At 39.3% G+C, this 19892-nt stretch overlaps 1 protein-coding gene across 2 annotated transcripts in view; it reads left to right on the top strand.

Annotated features, from left to right (window-relative positions):
* ANO6 (anoctamin 6) overlaps positions 1-19892 on the top strand; it is a 197034-nt gene that overhangs the window by 78157 nt on the left and 98985 nt on the right. For both annotated transcript variants that reach the window (XM_012459079.3, XM_012459078.3), the window contains one exon: positions 710-789. In XM_012459079.3, coding sequence (XP_012314502.2) covers positions 710-789 — 80 coding nt within the window. The remainder of the gene's footprint in view (positions 1-709; positions 790-19892) is intronic.

Below are 19892 nucleotides of genomic sequence, written 5' to 3'. Positions count from 1 at the left end.
GACTAAAATTAGCCAGGCGTGGTAGCTCATGCCTGTAATCTCAGTACTTTGGGAGGCTGAGACAGGAGGATCACTGGAGGCCAGGAGTTTGAGACTGATTAGCCTGGGCAACATAGGGAAACCCAGTCTCTACAAAAAAAAAAAAAGTGTTTTTCAATTAGCCAGGCATGGTAACATGCACCTGTGGTCTCAGCTACTTGGGAGACTGAGATGGGAGGATCACTTGAGCCCAGGTGGTCGAGGCTGCAGTGAGCTGTGATTGCACCACTGCACTCGAGCCCGGGTGGCAGAGTGAGACCCTGTCTCAAGGGAAAAAAAGAAAAAGAAAATTGTTACCTGCAAAAGGCCTCCACAGCGGTACCCTGAGATGTAGTAGAAAAAAGAACATCAGTAGGCCAAAGTGTTCCTTAGCTAGACTTTTGTAACATTTGGTTGCTGTGTACCAGCTAAATGATTTTCAGTGGTAGACCTCACCTAGAGAATTTGAAGACCTAGTGTCCTACAGCCCTGGCATTGTCTAGTAGATCCAATAGACGAAACAGCTGCTACAGATATTTTAATATCCCTGATAGCTGAAAGCATTAAATAATATTAACCTGTCAATGTGCTACAAATGCTAATAACCTAGTGCTGCTGATTTAAAAGTAAAGGAGTATGTGAGCCAATGCAAGTTTGTGCTTCATTTGTTTATATATTCATTTATTTTTAGTGTTGGAAAACCTTGGACAGACAATTATCTCCGATTTGGGATCACTGGAAAGTCAGCAAGATTTTCGAACCCCGGAGTTTGTGAGTACTACTACTTTATCTTAAATTTGTGTTGGTTGGCTATGAGATTTTTCACAAAATGAGAAAAAAGTTTTTTTATGAATTGATTCCTTCGGTGGCTACAGCTCTGATGCCAGCGACTGTGCGTTCAAAGCTCTCGTGTCTCTGCGGAATAAGTTGCTGAACTTGATTGCCTCAGCATCATGCTCTATATGTTTGTTCTTCATATTGTTCTTGTAATTGCAAATGGGAATTCATTTTGCAATAAAATAGCATCTTGTTTCTGAAACTCCTGTTTCATTCATTGATACCATTGCTATCAGTATCTGCTGTTAGTACCTCTGGAAAGCAGTCTTTAAGCATATACAGGTACACTGACCAGTGCCAGTCATTGGTAACGAACATATTCTACTTTCCCTTTCATCCTGGAGCTTTCAGTTATACAACCTACATGTATCTTGTAGGGCTAGGAATATTCTCTTGGTTGTTACTACCAAGAAGGGAGCTAAATGCTCCCACTAAATTGGACTCATTAAAGATTAGCCATGGTTCCTACCCTTAAGGAATTAAAAATCTTATTAGATGCTACTGTGATTTTATTAATGCCTTGTTTAAAGAAAACTAAGCACATAGGATGCCTTATGCAAAATGTCCTTACCAAATAGATTTTTACATTAGGCTCATTTCGGGGGGTGGGGTTGGAAAGAAGTGTTTCTGTGACTCATGTACCACATTATTGCACCAGATGTGTAGGAAAAACATGCCAGGATCCACTTACATTTCCTGATTTTTGTCCCTGTTGCAAATGGCCTACCACTTTAGGAATGCAGAAATCTTTTTTGATTTATTTTCGAAGTGTGATACAATTACTACTCCGGTAATTGGCAGAGCATGATTGTATTATTGATGAAGACAAAAAAAAAAAACAAAACCTCATTATGTGCTTTTTCTGTTCTTGCTCACTCTTTATGGAATGCCTGGTCAATTCAACCAAGAGTAAAGAAACTAGAGAGTGCTCTGGACTGAAGAGGGATGGCACATAAAACTGTATCCACAATGCCATTTTATTTCAAAGCGTGGGACTCCTGTGGTGTTCTAGCAGATTGCCGACTGTGAAAATCACCTGGATATAATAGAAAGGCATAGTATTCAGTGACTTCCCTATTATATTCAGTAAGATTTCTGGTAAAGGGAAATTGTGAATGCCCGCCAATAGTCCTGCATCTTAAAGCATCAGAACAGTTTTATGGTTTTTCTAACTTTTGCAGTTAGAGACCAAAAGCAGAATTGACACAGATATTTTACATTTGAGTGTGATACTGGTAGACACTCATGGAGCTGCTGCTTTTTTTGTTGTTTTATTTTTAGCTGCTTTTGTCCATACTTTTAAAGCAACATATCTAATCTAAAGAGAGGTGTATGCAACAAGGTATTGATGCGCCTGGTAAACCTATGCATAGTTCACACCAATTGCCTGTGTGAAAATAAAAGTCTTTTCCTCAAGAACAGCCTTGAGTGTGTTGCAGTGCTGGAGACCGACAAGTCTCGGCAGTGTTGTTGCCACAGATAAGGCAGATACGCCGATAATCTTCCTGTACCTTCAGCATTAACTTCTCGACTACCACATTTTCATTTTCAAAGTGGAAGACAGCTAGTCTAAGCTAGAATGACCAGGGGTAGAACTCCAGGCTCACAGAGTACATTTACCTTATTGAAAGACTTATTTTCACAGTGAATCTCAGAACATCCAAGCTGGAAGGAGATTCTTAGGCTAAATCCCCACTTTCTAATTTTTCACTCATGTTTACAGAATTATTGAGAGTCTTCCTATTGCTAAACTGCATTGATGGCACTGAAAACTGTTAATATCCTGATGTCTGTGGTTGATATCAGATTTCTGTATCCTATTATCTTTCTCTAGTTATGGGTTCATAACATGTTCAGAAGGGAATCTGAGATTTTCTTGTGCTTCATAGATTTTCACACATCTCATGTTCATTAAGGCCACTTCTTTGTGTAGCATGTAAATAGCTGCTTGTGTTTTCTCCTTAGCATCAGCCTAGCCAGTGTACTCCCAGTTCCACAGTAAACATGCATTACCTAAACTGCTGTCTCCATGGTAAACAAACAGAAGGTGTAGAAGTGGTGCCTTGAGAATAGGGTGCCCATGGGAATCAAGCATTATATTTAAAATCAGCTCTTTTTTGTAGGCAGAAGCTTACAGCATCAGTGAAAATGGGTGGCTCCCGTTGTATAGGCAGGCAAATGCCACGACAAAATCACGTAAGTTGATTCAAGCCACATTTTAAAATAAGAAATGAAATGGGTGTAACACTACAAAACGGGGCAGAAAGAACCCAAAGGCAAAGCACAATTGAAAAAGAAGACTGAAAAGAGGAATAAAAGGAGCTGAAAAATCAATATTCTATTTTTCTCCATTTGGCATTTTGGAAAGTCCAACTGCAGTTTGTGGAGTTAAACCAAAATAAAGCAAAGCCTAGTTCATGTTTACTCAGGCCTTATCCTCAAATAGTTCAGATTTTCGAAGGATTAAGAGCCTAGTGTTTTTAGACAATGGGGTGTATTTATAGAGTTTGGCTAACAGGAAGACTAAAATGCTTATCATTATTAGTTCATTTCCTTCAGAATTTCTGTTTTTCTTTGAAACAAGGCCTAAGAGAACACTGCTAGTTGAATAGTGTTGGCTGCCAGCATCATAAGCACGTTAAAGTTTTCCGTCACAGCTCAGGTGTCTCTAATGTGACTAGTTGGGTAAAGCCAGCACTGCTGTATAGTGTGCGTAAATCACAGTGAAATAAATGCTGCTGTGAACTTCCCACATGGCCTGGAGACCACAGCCTACCTTGCTCTTGGCAGCATCCCCAGTGGCTGCTTTTCTCGCTCACTGCAGAGTTTGTTCATTGATTACCTGTCACCTGCATATCTGTGTTGCTCTTCTCCAGCTCCTGCCCCACTTTTCAGACTGAGGCAAGTAAGTTTAGCCAAACTATGCAAAAGTGGTAAGTGGTGAACAGAGATGTGAACATAAGGTGCATGTGTTCTTGCTACACTAAAGCTTATAAGGAGCTGGGAACATGTTGAAACTAGAAACTGTGACATAGACACACTCCCAGGTAAGGTGGGTGTGTGGGTGAGAGTCAAGGTGAAAGGAAACTGGCAAATACTGGCATGAGAAAGTCACTTGATGATCTTGCTGTGGTGGAAAAATGTCTCAATCCTGATTCAATTTTTGTTTAAGCACAATGAAATCTGTTTTATAACTTGTTTCATTAACATTTGGTCATGAACATTTTCCCATGCTGTTTCGTTTTCTCCAGCATTGTCTCTGACATTATTTGTTCAATATATTGATAAGCATAACTTACCCATTGTTACTTTGAAAGTAGTTCAAGGAGGATATAGTCAGGAAAGTGGTGGCATAGCCAGATGCTCTGAAACTGTGTGAATGGTGCCTATCATTTGGAAACATGGATGAAAATAGATTAGGTGCATGATGATTCTGGGGAAGGGAATTGGTTACAGGAAGGCTGGAAACTGAGTACCAGAGACTCAGATAACTTTGTAGAGTTGAGTCTTAAAAGTAGAGACTGCAGAAATAGCCCATGTGATTCAAACTTAGGATGGGGAGCCGTCCACATGGTGATAGAGCAGATAAATGTTGTTCTGCAACATGGTTGCATGCAGGATATCCCACGCTTCCCCCTGATTTGCCCAATCCTAGGTCTGGTTAAGAGCAAGGGAGATAGATATAAAGGGCAGTTATGGCTGGCCCAGCAGACCCCAGGTTGATTCCAAGCCCTAAGGAGTTGAAAAAAAAAATCAACAACTGGAGATGCAGGGGGCGCAGTAATGGTCAAGGCTGTTTCTAGAAACTCTGACTGTGTTGACACCCAGGAACTCAGATGGGCCAGTTGCCTGAGTACACATAGGGTGAGGGATGGGGCGTGGGAAAGGATTCTGATCTAACAGTGGTCAATCTGCTTACAGCAAAGGGGAAGATACTGCCATGGCTAGAAATCAGTCCCTGGTCAACATGAAAACACAAGGAAGGAAAGAGAAGGCCAAGGAATTATGTTTTATGATGTGAGACTGACTAGTAATACCCTATTTTCCAGCCATTCTAGAACTCAGGGTTTATATATAAAACCCTACTGACTTTTGAGAAGCAGGAAGATTCTTTTTTTTTTTTTTAATTGCATTTTAGGTTTTGGGGTACATGTGAAAAACATGCAAGGTTGTTGCATAGGTACACACGTGGCAGTGTGATTTGCTGCCTTCCTCCCCTTCACCTATATCTGGCATTTCTCCCCATGCTATCTCCCCAACTCCCCACCCCTCCGCTGTCCCTCCCCTATTTCCCCCTGACAGACCCCAGTGTGTAATGCTCCCCTCCCTGTGTCCGTGTGTTCTCATTGTTCAACACCCGCCTATGAGTGAGAACATGCGGTGTTTGATTTTGTGTTCTTGTGTCAGTTTGCTGAGAGTGATGGTTTCCAGGTTCATCCATGTCCCTACAAAGGACATGAACTCATAGTTTTTTATGGCTGCATAATATTCCATGGTGTATATGTGCCACATTTTCCCTGTCCAGTCTATCATCGATGGGCATTTGGGTTGGTTCCAGGTCTTTGCTATTGTAAACAGTGCTGCAGTGAACATTCGTGTGCATGTGTCCTTATAGTAGAACGATTTATAATCCTTTGGATATATACCCAGTAATGGGATTGCTGGGTCAAATGGAATTTCTATTTCTAGGTCCTTGAGGAATCGCTACATTGTCTTCCACAATGTTTGAACTAATTTACATTCCCATCAACAGCATAAAAGTGTTCCTATTTCTCCACATCCTCTCCAGCATCTGTTGTCTCTAGATTTTGTTAATGATCACTATTCTAACTGATGTGAGATGGTATCTCAATGTAGTTTTGATTTGCATTTCTCTAATGACCAGTGATGATGAGCATTTTTTCATATGTTTGTTGGCCTCATGTATGTCTTCTTTTGTAAAGTGTCTGTTCATATCCTTTGCCCACTTTTGAATGGGCTTGTTTGTTTTTTTCTTGTAAATCTGTTTAAGTTCTTTGTAAATTATGGATATCAGCCCTTTGTCAGATGGATAGACTGCAAAAATTTTTTCCCATTCTGTTGGTTGCCGATTCACTCTAATGACTGTTTCTTTTGCCATGCAGAAGCTGTGAAGTTTGATTAGATCCCATTTGTCTGTTTTGGCTTTTGTTGCCAATGCTTTTGGTATTTTGGTCATGAAGTCCTTGCCTACGCCTATGTCCTGAATGGTTTTGCCTAGATTTTCTTCTAGGGTTTTTATGGTGTTAGGTCTTATGTTTAAGTCTTTAATCCATCTGGAGTTAATTTTAGTGTAAGGTGTCAGGAAGGGGTCCAGTTTCTGCTTTCTGCACATGGCTAGCCAGTTTTCCCAACACCACTTATTAAACAGGGAATCCTTTCCCCATTGCTTGTTTTTGTCAGGTTTGTCAAAGATCGGATGGTTGTAGATATGTTGTGTTGCCTCCAAGGCCTCTGTTCTGCTCCATTGGTCTATATCTCTTGTTTTGGCACAAGTACCATGCTGTTTTGATTACTGTAGCCTTGTAGTAGAGTTTGATGTCCGGTAGTGTGATGCCTCCCGCTTTGTTCTTTTTGCTTAGAATTGACTTGGCTATGTGGGCTCTCTTTTGGTTCCATATGAAGTTTAAGGTGTTTTTTTCCAGTTCTGTGAAGAAGGTCATTGGTAGCTTGATGGGGATAGCGTTGAATCTGTAAATTACTTTGGGCAGTATGGCCATTTTTACAATATTGATTCTTCCTAACTATGAACATGGAACGTTTCTCCATCTGTTTGTGTTCTCTCTTATTTCGTTGAACAGTGGCTTGTAGTTCTCCTTGAAGAGGTCCTTTACGTTCCTTGTTAGTTGTATTCCTAGGTATTTTATTCTCTTTGTAGCAATTGTGAATGGCAGTTCATTCTTGATTTGGCTCTCTTTAAGTCTATTATTGGTGTATAGGAATGCTTGTGATTTTTGCACATTGATTTTGTATCCTGAGACTTTGCTCAAGTTGCTTATCAGTTTCAGGAGATTTTGGGCTGAGACGATGGGGTCTTCTAGATATACAATCATGTCGTCTGCAAATAGAGACAATTTGACTTCCTCCTTTCCTAATCAAATACCCTTTATTTCTTTTTCTTGCCTGATTGCTCTGGCTGGAACTTCCAGTACTATATTGAATAGGAGTGGTGAGAGAGGGCATCCTTGTCTAGTGCCAGATTTCAAAGGGAATGCTTCCAGTTTTTGCCCATTCAGTATGATATTGGCTGTTGGTTTGTCGTAAATAGCTTTTATTATTTTGAGATATGTTCCGTCAATACCTAGTTTATTGAGGGTTTTTAGCATAAAGCACTGTTGAATTTTGTCAAAGGCCTTCTCTGCATCAATTGAGATAATCATGTGGTTTTTGTCTTTGGTTCTGTTTATGTGGTGAATTACGTTTATAGACTTGCGTATGTTGAACCAGCCTTGCATCCCCAGGATGAATCCTACTTGATCATGGTGGATAAGCTTTTTGATGTGCTGTTGCAATCATCTTGCCAGTATTTTATTGAAGATTTTTGCATCTATGTTCATCATGGATATTGGCCTGAAGTTTTCTTTTCTTGCTGACTCTCTGCCGGGTTTTGGTATCAGGTTAATGTTGGTCTCATAAAATGATTTGGGAAGGAGTCCCTCTTTTTGGATTAATTGGAATAGTTTCAGAAGGAATGGTACCAGCTCTTCTTTGTACGTCTGGTAGAATTCGGCTGTGAACCCATCTGGACCTGGGCTTTTTTTGGGTGGTAGGCTCTTAATTGCTGCCTCACCTTCAGACCTTGTTATTGGTCTATTCAGGGTTTCGACTTCTTCCTGGTTTAAGCTTGGGAGGATGCAAGTGTCGAGGAATTTATCCATTTCTTCCAGGTTTCCTAGTTTATGTGCATAGAGTTGTTTGTAATAATCTCTGATGATGGTTTGAATTTCTGTGGAATCTGTGGTGATATCCCCGTTATCTTTTTTTTTTTTTTTTTTTTGAGACGGAGTTTCACTCTTGTTACCCAGGCTGGAGTGCAATGGGGCGATCTTGGCTCACCACAACCTCCACCTCCTGGGTTCAAGCAGTTCTCCTGCCTCAGCCTCCCAAGTAGCTGGAACTACAGGCATGCGCCACCATGCCCAGCTAATTTTTTTGTATTTTTAGTTGAGACAGGGTTTCACCATTTTGACCAGGATGGTCTCGATCTCTTGACCTTGTGATCCACCCGCCTCGGCCTCCCAAAGTGCTGGGATTATAGGCGTGAGCCACCATGCCCGACCCCCTTTATCGTTTTTTATTGAATCTATTTGATTATTCTCTCTCTTCTTTTTGGTTAATCTGGCTAGTGGTCTATTTTGTTGATCTTTTCAAAAAACCATCTCCTGGATTTATTGATTTTTTGAAGGTTTTTTTGTGTCTCTGTCTCCTTCAGTTCTGCTCTGATCTTGGTTATTTCTTGTCTTCTGCTAGCTTTTGAGTTTTTTTGGTCTTGCTCCTCTAGCTCTTTCAATTTTGACGATAGGGTGTCAATTTTAGATCTCTCCTTGCTTCTCATGTGGGCACTTATTGCTTTATATTTTCCTCTAGAGACTGCTTTACATGTGTCCCAGAGATTCTGGTATGTTGTGTCTTTGTTCTCGTTGGTTTCGAAGAACATCTTTATTTCTGCCTTCATTTCATTGTTTATCCAGTCAACATTCAAGAGCCAGTTCAGTTTCCATGAAGCTGTGCGGTTCTGAGTTAGTTTCTGAATTCTAAGTTCTAACTTGATTGCACTGTGGTCTGAGAGACTGTTTGTTATGATTTCCGTTCTTTTGCATTTGCTGAGGAATGATTTACTTCCAGTTATGTGGTCAGTTTTAGAGCAGGTGTGATGTGGTGCTGAGAAGAATGTATATTCTGTGGATTTGGGGTGGAGAGTTCTGTAAATGTCTATTAGGTTTGCTTGGTCCAGATCGGAGTTCCAAGTCCTGGATATCCTTGTGAATTTTCCATCTTGTTGATCTGTCTAATATTGACAATGGGGTGTTAAAGTCTCTCACTATTAATGTCTAATAGTGGGAGAGTCTAAGTCTCTTTGTAAGTCATTAAGAACTTGCCTTGTGTATCTGGGTCCTCCTGTATTGGGTGCATATATATTTAGGATTGTTAGCTCTTCTTGTTGCATTGATCCTTTTACCATTATGTAATGTCCTTCTTTGTCTCTTTTGATCTTTGTTGGTTTAAAGTCTATTTTATCAGAGACGAGAATTGCAACTCCTGCTTTTTGTTTGCTGTCCATTTGTTTGGTAAATCTTCCTCCATGAAGCTGGAAGATACTTATCACCTCTGATCTTGTGCCAACCAAGGATGTTTTTCATTGTTTAGCCTCTACTAAATTTGAAATAAATAATAAGAAAGGATTTGGGATGGGAAAAGAGTATTGGGATTGTAATAGGATAAAATAGGGAAGATGATGAAACCACAGGATTTAAAAAGGCTAAATAGAAAAATAGACCCAGGAAGATGAAGATTAAAGTGGAACAAATATATGTCCTATTAATTAAGCATCATAGATACACAGAAGGAAGTCTAAAGAGTACCCTTTGAGAGTTTGTGTAACTGACTCCCTTTTTGAGGGAAGATACTACTTTATAGAAAATACTTTTGATTCCCTGAATTTCAAATTTAATTATCTTCAACCATATGAAAACACATGTGATCCCAAGGAAGAGTTAAAATATTAACTCACTAAAATATTCATTTCATATCTACTATTTTAGGTGAAGAAACAGAGAAAAATAATCCTGCACTTGTGGAACTAACATTTTGGTGTGGGAGACATAAAACACAAAATAAACATCAGATAATACATCCTTTAGAGAAAAAGTAGGGCTTATGTGTGTGTATGTGTGGTGGGGGGATGACAGTTTTAAATAGGGCATTTAGGGACTATCTCACTGAGAAGTTGCCAAGTGAAAAAAACCTCAAGGTGCTTCTCGAGCAAGCTCTTTGGAAATCTGGAGAAAGAGCATTCCCGGAAGAAGGAGGAGCACAGAGGTCTGGAGGTAGAAGAGTTTGTTAGGTATGTTTAAGGAAATGGAAGACCACTGTCGCTGAAGTAGAATGGTAGATCAAGAGAGCAATAGATATGAGAACTTCATGGGCCATTGTAAAGACTTTGGTTTTGCTCTGAGTTGTGAAGTCATTTGAAGGTGAGCCTTTGGGAGGGTAAACTGGCAGATTTTGAGCTGAGAAGCAACCTGAACTGACCTGTTTTCATAGGATCCCTTGGGCTGTGCTGAGAATAGATTACGGAGGAGCAGAGCAGAGGCAAAGAGACCTATTAGACATTCTCAGGAATCCAAGTGAGAGATGGTGGTGGGTTGGTTCTGAGTATTAGTTATGGTGGTAGAGAGACATACTCAAATTATGAATACTTTCAGAGGGTAGAAGCAATAGAGTTTGTTGACAGATCAAATGTGAGCTGTGCAGGAAAACGCAGTCAAGGAATGACTCCAAGTTTTTGACCCAGAAGACTATGGAAGGAGCAGTTTAGGGAGAGGATATGCAGGAGAGAAATCAAACTTCTGTTTTGGATATGTAAAGTTTGAGACATTCACGTGGAGATGTCAGTATGCAGTGGCATATATGAATCTGGTGTAAGAATTAAAGAGAGGGGCCCAACTACAGATCTGGGAGTTGTCAGCACACAGATGATGTTTAAAGCCATGGGACTAAATGAGAGCAGCAAGTAAAGAAGTGAGATAGAATGGAGAGGAGATGCTGGACTGAGCTCTGGGGCGCCAGTGTTTACAGGTCAGGGAGATGAGGAAAAATCAGCAGGACAGGCTGAGCCAGGAGGAGCCAGTGAGTTGGGAGCAAAGTGAAGAATCTTGGAAGCCAGGTGAAGAAAATATAAAGTAGGAAGGAATGATCAAATTCTGATGATGATGGAGAATTGACTGTTGGATTTAACAATAGGGAAAAGACCATGACAGGAGGGGTTTGGGTTGAGTAGTAGAATCCAAACCTTATTGGAAAGGATTCAAAACAGAACAGGAGAAAAGGAACTGGATACAGAGAATATAGGTAACACCAATTTTTTTGGGGGGGGTTTGCCAAACAAGAATATAGAGAAAGGGGGTAGTATCTGGAAGGGTGATTACCATGAAGAGAGTTTTAGGATGGCAGGAATTACTGTTTGTCAGGTAGTGGGAGCAGTTCAGTAGGGAGAGAAAATCTGATGATGCAAGAGTGAGAGGGAAGGATTACTGGAATAATGTGTCTGAGAGGGTAAGAAGGGAATCTCATCTGTAAGTGAAGGGATTGGCCATAGCTGTAGGGACTGTTCATTAGAAGTATGAGGGAAGCCAGCATATTGGGACACAGGTGAAATTCGTTTAATAGATTTGATGGTAGGAGATTGCTAAAGCTTTTTCTTGGTTGGTTTTCATTTACCAATGAAATTGAAAGCAAGGCATTAGCTAAGATTGTGGAGGGAAAAGAGATCTGAAGAGAGGAGAAGGGGCGAGACCCTCATCTGGAAGAGTGGGAGAGTGAATGCACTGAGGAAATGGAATGTGTTCGCTGGCAGCGATGAGAACCTGCTCAAGGGTAGTGGTCATGGTCAAGGTTGGGTGCTTGTGTGTTTTTCCCATTCAAGTCCAGCTTGAAGGAGCAGGTGTGGAATAGGCAAATCGTTTGACTTAACCAATTTGGAGAGTGAGAGAGCAGGCTAACTGGAGAAACCGGGAAAAAGTTCTGGGGTTTCTGGGCTGTGGCAAGGGCCTATGTGGGACTGATGATCCTGAATGAATTTACAGTGCTACACACTTCCCTGCTTTGTGGCTTTCTCCAGTATCACTCAGACAGCGAGAAAGCAGATAGCAGGCTTCAGCCAGAGTTGGGGCTTTGTAGATGAGCATTATGGAGAGTACAGTATTGGCAAGGGTGTCACTGAAACAGTGAGCTCTGGAATGTGGCCCTAAAGTTAGAAGGAAGGGAAGAAAGAAAAGGGTCAGCAGATTGATTAGAAAAAGTCAAGGGGCCTCTGGGGTCTTGTGAAATGAGCAGGTGATGTTGTGGTAAGAAAGAGGGATTCCAAAATAAATGCTTTTTGAATATTTCTTAAATAAATGCTTTTTGAATTTTTCGGAATGGCAAGGGTTGGGGTGGGACTACGGCATTAGTGCATGAAAGGGAGAAAGTGATTGGCAGTGAGAAGTGAAGCTGCTGAGGGGCCAGAGTGCGTTGGTCATGTGCTGTCTGTGGATGTGATGAAGGACACACAGTGGAGAGGAACATAGGAGCCTGGCATCAGCATTTCAGCAAACCAGGAGCAGCAGGTGGGAATTTGGAAATGATAGACTTTAGGAAGCTTTGGAGTTGTATTCTATTCACATGGACCTAAAACGAATATTCTTCCGATAACATTGAGGAGTAATGGTCTGGAAGTGGCACTTGGGAAAAGAACATTAATCTTACTTCTTCACCCTGAGGTGTGAAAGGTATGAGAATCAGAGCCAGCTGCCCACAGGTCTACCAATTTTTGCTTGAAGGTTTTATTAAAGTGAGTTCAAAGATCTATTTTCACTTTTTTTTTTTCCTGAGTAGTCCAGATTATGTTTTGGTTATTTCTGAAGCAAGTGAATTGGTGTTGGGGCTATTGAAAAATATTTTGGTTTATTTTATGGTCAATCCAAGACCTTTCTGACTAATCCCAGAAACCCAACTTAAGTCCCAAGGTCTGCTCACAGACTCCCAGATCTTCAGGATCAGAAAGTTTGGGAATAAGATAGTACCCTCTCAGTCAAGCATTTTTTTCACTTGGACTTACACTCTTTTTTGCCTTCTATAAACAAAGAAATATGGTGACTTTGCCTGGTGTCTTTGGTCCTGTTTGCCAAACTAAAAAGAAAAAGCAACCAAAAAAAGAAAACCAAACAAAGGAAAATTAATTTGGCAAAAGGACTCTGAAAAGGGGGAAATGAGATCAGAGATAAACTGGCTAGTAAGAATTGCTAAATTGGCCTATTTGCTCTGGTAGGAATTCACATGGCATTTCAAGGTTGAAAGCTTTTTGTGCATTCAAGAACAGAAGGTGATGGAATGTGCATTTTTGTCTGAATATGGAAGAATATTTGCTGTATGTGGCTGATTCAAAAGCTAAATCATAGATTTGTTACAATTGGGAGTATGAGCAAAAGTGAAGCAGTTCAACATGCAAATATGTCATTTAGAAATTGTTTTCTGAGTCACTTCCTTGGAATGCAGAATGTTATTTTCCCAGAGAAGCAGTCGTAAGTGGTGATTAGGTTGCTGGGCCCTGCCAGGCCAGACCTGCTGAAGCCCATTAAACTCAAAAGGCTAACAAATGATCATTCTGTACTAATAATCCTCTTGAATACTCTAATCTTTTATTTTTTTCCATTCTTAGCCTAAAAATGTGAGTGTAAAATGAAAGTCTTGAGCGACTGAGTCGAGGCTTGTGAAAAAAATGCTTAGCATGATCAGAGAGAGATTGATTGATTTTTGAGTTATGTGAGATGATGAAGAAGCAGTGGTCGGCCCACAGTTTAAGGAGTCAGTTTAATTGTGTGAGATGAACAAGAAAACAGCTTACCAGCCTCTATATTACTTTTGTCTTTTCTGCTAATGAAAGTGAACTTTAGATTGAAATGATTAAAGGTTTGTGAAGGCTACAGAAGCTCCTGCTGCTCAAGAATATTTTAGAAAGGAATATAATTGTTCCAAATGGGTTTAAATTTCCTGTCTAGAAAATTATACATCGGCCAGGGTATTAAAAGAGCTTGTAGATTTGCTTGTGGAAGTGCAACCGGTCATGTCAAAGTGATATAGGGACTGGGACAGGTGCCAGAACCTAGTGGGGTAAATGTGACAGTTCTCAAAAAGGGGTGAAGTTAAGGTAGAAGTTGGGCATAGGCTAAATTCTCATAAATGGAGACACTGGAGCTGGAGCACGAATCTCCATATCCCAGAACAAGATGTTTAAGCAGATGGTTTGTGAATATTAGAAAAAAGATCATTAGGAGCCAACATAATGAGTTTAATAAAATAAGTCAACCCAAACTGAATACATTCCTTTTTTAAAATGGAGGTTATTAGACTGGCAGAATAGGAGAGAGCCACAGACATTTTTGTGTGTTTTGATTTTAGCAAGATGTGTGGGGAAAAAAAATTGTATTTAAATACAAAATGAAGAAATGTGTGCCTGGTGACAGCATGCTTATCTGGGCAATTGTTCTTAAAACTGTGGAATAATGGATGAAAATCAATTTCTGGAGGAGACAAAAATCAATATGAATTAAAGTAAATTTCTGCCCCTAATTCATAAATATCAGCTGTTTAAGTAAAGAGCGTAAGAGCAGAGAGTAATGGCGGATCACATGAAATGGCTGGGTATTTGGTCAATGAAGCTCCATGTGAATTGAACATGTGATAACAGTGTCAAAAGGTTAATGAAAATCTAGGTTGCATTTGTACCTGTGTCCAGAATAAAGGAAATACTAGGCTTCTCCTGCTCAGTATTGGTAAAGCTACCTCCTGTTCTGAGTGCTGACTTTAAAGGGGGAGCATATTGAGAGGGAATGATCAGCATGGTGGAAGATCCCAGTATTTAGGCACGAATGCGAAAGTAAAATTTAAATATTTGTCAAGAGTAAATGGTGGATGGCGTTGCAAAATACAGCATTAAGACCCACAAATAGAAGGTATATATGAGCAACTAGATTTCATTTCAGTGGAAAGACGTTCTCATAATTAAAATACCTCACCCTTGGAGGAGTTGAAATACAGATGAAACTGATACAATCTAGGATGGAGATAACGAATGCCTGAACCAGGGCACGTCAGTGGGACATGGCAATTGGCAATTTCTAGTTGATAATTGATGGTAACTTACAGAAAGTGGGGAAAGAGGGAAAAGGAGGTTTCTGTGACTATCTCACCCCAGTGAGTTTTATGCAGTTCATTGATGTATCTTGCTCCCTTTTATGTTTTTTCCTCATTTAACAAATTAGCAGCAGCCAAATGATGTAATTGATTAAAACCCTTTCTCCATATAACAGTGTTCATTCTACTATTCCACTATTTCCAGAAATCCTTAGCTATAAAATGCCTTGTGATTTCCTGCCCCACAAAGTATTACATTAGAAATTCAGCAAGCTATCTGTTACCTGGGGAATGTCAAAATTAATTTGACAAAAACATGGGTGAGGAAAGCAGGGAGCCCTGGGCACCCTGAACAAAGATGTGATATCAGTATTTACCATGGAACTCATTTGATTATGAGTCATCTAGAAGCATAATTACAATAATGGCCAGGAAAGCCACAGAAGCAAAATAATTGAGTTAAAGTTGAGAGTTTGCTGATAAATAACCTCATTGTGCCATGACCTAAAAAGCAGCATGGATGTAAAATGTTATAATAAAAGTTTAAAGAGAAAGACAGAACTTGGTGGGAACATACACACAATGTGAATTCACAAGATTCCTAGAAAATTGGAAAGGAGAAACCAGTGGGATTTCAACTGCTGCCATCCCTCCTGTATTTTGAACTCTTAATTAATTGGGAAGACTGAAGGGCTTTGAAAAGATGATTTGAAATTTTTTTATTTCTGAAGTCCCATTAGTTAACTGTAGCTTTCTTTATTTTAACAAATAATAATATAAAGTGCCTCTTCACTCTAAGTCTCAAATGTATTCCTCAAGTCTGTCTCTGGTAAAAAACTATAAATATGCTTTTACCCAGAAAACTCTTAATGGCTTCTTCAAAAGGAAAATGCATTTATAGCTCCCTTCTCCCAAGTCACTCTTTGAAATGTAGAATAATGTGACCTGACAGATTGTAATGACTACCAAACAGCATCTTCATTAATTATAATGGGAAAACCAATAATATGGATCTTTATGATGTTAGCATATATTAGAATATGTCAAGTCAAGACCATACTTGTAGCTGGAATAAAATTTGATCACAAATTAGTGTGTTTTGATTTTAGCAGGATGCATGGAAAAAATTGTAGATTTTTTTCCTACTTCCTTAAAATAAAAACAAATAATGAAAAATTTGACAGATCATTCAGTGATGCTAATGGTGTCACTATCATTTCATGTACTTTTGTCCACTTTGTTTTAAAAGCAAATACACTATCTTGTGAAATATAAAGGAAGAAGATTAAAAAGAGAAGAGACTTAGATGAGGTACTTCTGAGACTTTGAAAAGTGTTTTTACTTTAATTTTTCTTTTTTGTAGGTGAAAGCCATTCTAAGATTCCCCTAGGAAGTTGAACATAAGATGGGCTCGAGGGAATTAGAAGCCCTATCTTTCCATGCAGCTCTGCTCTCAGGTCCCTGTGGACAAGTCGCTTTTCCTTTTAGAACCTCAGTTTCCTCATATATAAAAAGGAGAAAAATCATCAGTAGATATCCTCAGTGGGGTGGCGTGTTGTTCAGTGACTGCATGGTGACTGAGAAACATTTTAGCTCTCTTAAAAGGATGTTAATAAAATAATAATATAGTGAATAGTCTTATCTAACATTTATGAATGGTTGTAGTTGGCTAAGCACATTACAAGGAAAGGGCTAGCTAGCATTGAAATGGCCATGTCCGTACATTGCTCAGCCCTGCCGTACCCCATATCATTCCCTTTCAAATGAAATCAGAGTGTGTTGGTATCAGGAATTTGTTCTATTCTTCTTAGAAGAGTAGGCAAGAGCCTTGATGATTTGTGCCCCTGAGAAAGTACAGTTACATTTAAGTATCTACCACATTATCAAAAGGTTGAAAATTAATCATACCCAGCAATATTATAAAATACCAGCAGCATAACCTATCAATTAATAAATATGTTGAGCCCTTACTAACACTTGCTAATATAATTTTCAGTGAACTAGAAATAGGCTATTTAAGTTATGTGCTATTTTCAATAAGCCACTATTAGCTTCACTAACTTTTGCAGTAAAATTTTCATTCAGTATTTATTAATCAATATGCTTAGAGAAATACAAAGCAGTCTATCTTAACATTTACCCAAAGGGCCAAGAGTGGGCATGCTGTTCACCTCAGTCTCCTGCCTTGTCTTATGGTCTGACAAATGTTAGTCGCACAGTTGACACTGGTTGGCTGGTTGATTGAATGAAAGACTATAAGGCAGCGTGTACTGTTTGATGAGTTCTGTTAGGTGCTTAGGAAGTGCTAGAGGAGTTCAGTTAGGGTTGTAGTTCTCAACTCTGGCTGTGCATCAGAATTACCTAGAGTGTGCTTTTGAAATTTGAAGGCCCAAGCTCCACTTCCATATGCATATCTTGGTCTTAGTAGAATGTGAATGTGTTTATATAACATTTAAAAGATGACTGTAATGTACACCCAGGTTTAACAATCATTAGAAAAATCAGGTTTGAGCTACATGCCTATAATCCTAGCATTTTGGAAGGCCAAGACAAGAGAACTGCTTGAGCTCAGCTATATATATATATATAAATTGCTTTATATGTGTGTGTGTATATGTTTGTATATACACAGCTATATACCATTTTCTTCAAAAATACAAACCTGATTTTTTATACATATATATGTGTGTATATACATATACACATACACATACATATATACACACATATATATGTGTAAAAAATGAGGTTTGTATTTTTGAAGAAAATGGTATATAGCTCAACCTTGAGGACTGCATTTTGACAGGTACTGAAATCTATGCCAAAATCTATATCAATCAGAATTTTACCAGCTCTTTTGGCTGACCTCTGGATAACTCCCACACAGATAATGGAGAATTGTCTCCTCTACTTGAAAATCACCTGATTGTGGATGTTAACCACATCTACACAATACCTTTACAGCAACACCTCGGTTAGTGTTTGATTGCATAATAAATGAGTACCATGGCCTAGCCAAGCTGATACATTACTGTCACAGTGGATGTATTACAGGAGGGTCCAAATGGCATTACATGAACATATCAATGAAGGTGGCAGTGAGTGGAGTGTGCCCAGTTTGCATTGAGCCTAGAGTTGATCTTGAGAAGGGAGAGGAGATGGTGTTGGAAAGATAATGTGGAATGCAGAAATGTTGGACTAAAGAGTTTGAGCCTTTGAGCTGAAGAGAGAAAGCAACGCTGTAGCAGCACCGTCCCACAGAACTTTATGTCATAGTGGAAATGTTCTGTCTGTGTGCTAACACGATAGCCACTGACCACACATGGGTATGGAAACAACTTGTGATGCAGCTATTGAGGCTGAAGAACTGAATTCTTAACTAGTTCTTATTCATGTAATTTCAGTAGCCTTGTGTGGCTCATGGCTGCTCGTGTTGGAAAACACCACGATAGAAAGAGTATTCTGGTGGGAGGATGCATGATGAACTGTGGGAGAAGCAATGTGCAGGCAGTCCAGTTAGCAGATGACCATAATATTCCCAGTGGGGACTGGGTAGAAGCAGGGAACATGGAAAGGAGAGTTGAAGGCGAGGGAGAAATGAATCAAAGATAATCTTACATTGACCATTTCTCTATCTCTCTGGCCACTTCCCTACTGTTTTGCTTCCCACCCTTTGTCACTCACGTACTTCCTATCAGTTAGATTCCTTAGAGCCCAACCCAATTCATCTTTTCTCAGTCTCTCTCTCTCTCCTGGCACTCACTTCCTCAGCTTCCATGACTAGCTCTATGTTGACAACTCCCAGATTTATTTTCTTAAATCTTTCCTCTGAGCCCCACATGCTGATACTGCCACATAGAAACCTCAGGGACTTAATCTTTCCCTCCTAATCTTCTTTCTCTTCCAGTTCTCTGAATGTTGATAAATGTAATCATCATCCTCTCAGCTGCTCAAGCCAGAAACCCAAGGCTCTTTGACCCCCATCCAGTTAATTACCAGGGTCTGCTGAAAGTATAAATTATAGTCAGTCTGTCCCTTTCTTCTCATCTCCAGTGCTAACTCCCTCAGGTAGGCTCCATCCTTCTTCCCTGTGCTCAGTTTTCCCATTGCCACTTTTGCCACCCACTGAGCTGTTCTCTAAATAATTCCTTTAAAAATAGAGATCAGATTTCTTTATTTCTTCTGTGATGTGTAATGGAATTTTCCCGTTAATTTATCTGCCATATTATAGAATATCACAGGATAAAAGGTAAATTTACTTAATAATATTTATCCATTTAATGTTTTTGTAGCCCTGTTGAGCAAGTACTGTTGGGAAGTATCACTGAAGAGATGGCACAGTCTATATCCCTTTGAGGCATATAGTCCGGTGAGAGACAGACATTAATCAAATAATTACACAGATAAGTCGACAAAGTTGTGAGAAGTGACATTTAAGGAGAAGTATACGGTGTGCTGTGAGCATATAAGGACATTAATCCAATAATTAATCAAATAATTACACAGATAAGTCGACAAAGTTGTGAGAAGTGACATTTAAGGAGAAGTATACGGTGTGCTGTGAGCATATAAGGAGTAAACCCAAGCTGGCTGGGGGACCAGGGAAAATCTCCACGAAGAGGAAAGGGAGCAAAGGAGATTCTAGGAAGAGGGAACTACATGTGCAAAGATAGGAGGGAAATACTTTTCTTCCATAGAATATAATTAAAAATGTTAATAGAATATAGAAACTGACAACTGCATTTGGTTGGAGTGCAGTCTTGAATTTTCTGGAATGGACTTAGTCTGTTGCAACCTAATTATAAAACTTAAATAAAATTGTTATGTTAAATACTTTGACATGTTACCTCAAGTCACTTCAGTAGGTATATGTCGGCTCGCTTTCTTAGCTGTTACAGATTAAAAACAAAAAAATATTTTTTCCTTCAATGTTATATTCCTGTTAAGGTGATGGTATATGTACATACAAATACATGACTTACATATGTATTATACTGTTATAACATATGATGTAATATTAAGAGCCAAAATAAATGGTATAAAAATCAGTTCTAAATTTTTAATATTCTTACACTTCACAGTCTAAATAGAAAAGTATCAACTTCAAAGAGGTTTTTTTTTAATAT

This window comes from Aotus nancymaae, unplaced genomic scaffold (genome assembly GCF_030222135.1).
Source record: "Aotus nancymaae isolate 86718 unplaced genomic scaffold, 86718_ANA_hifiasm-v0.15.2.pri h1tg000092l, whole genome shotgun sequence".
NCBI classification, from domain to species: domain Eukaryota; kingdom Metazoa; phylum Chordata; class Mammalia; order Primates; family Aotidae; genus Aotus; species Aotus nancymaae.
The sequence above is the reverse complement of the archived record's forward strand: the minus strand, read 5'-3'. Positions and strand labels throughout refer to the sequence as shown.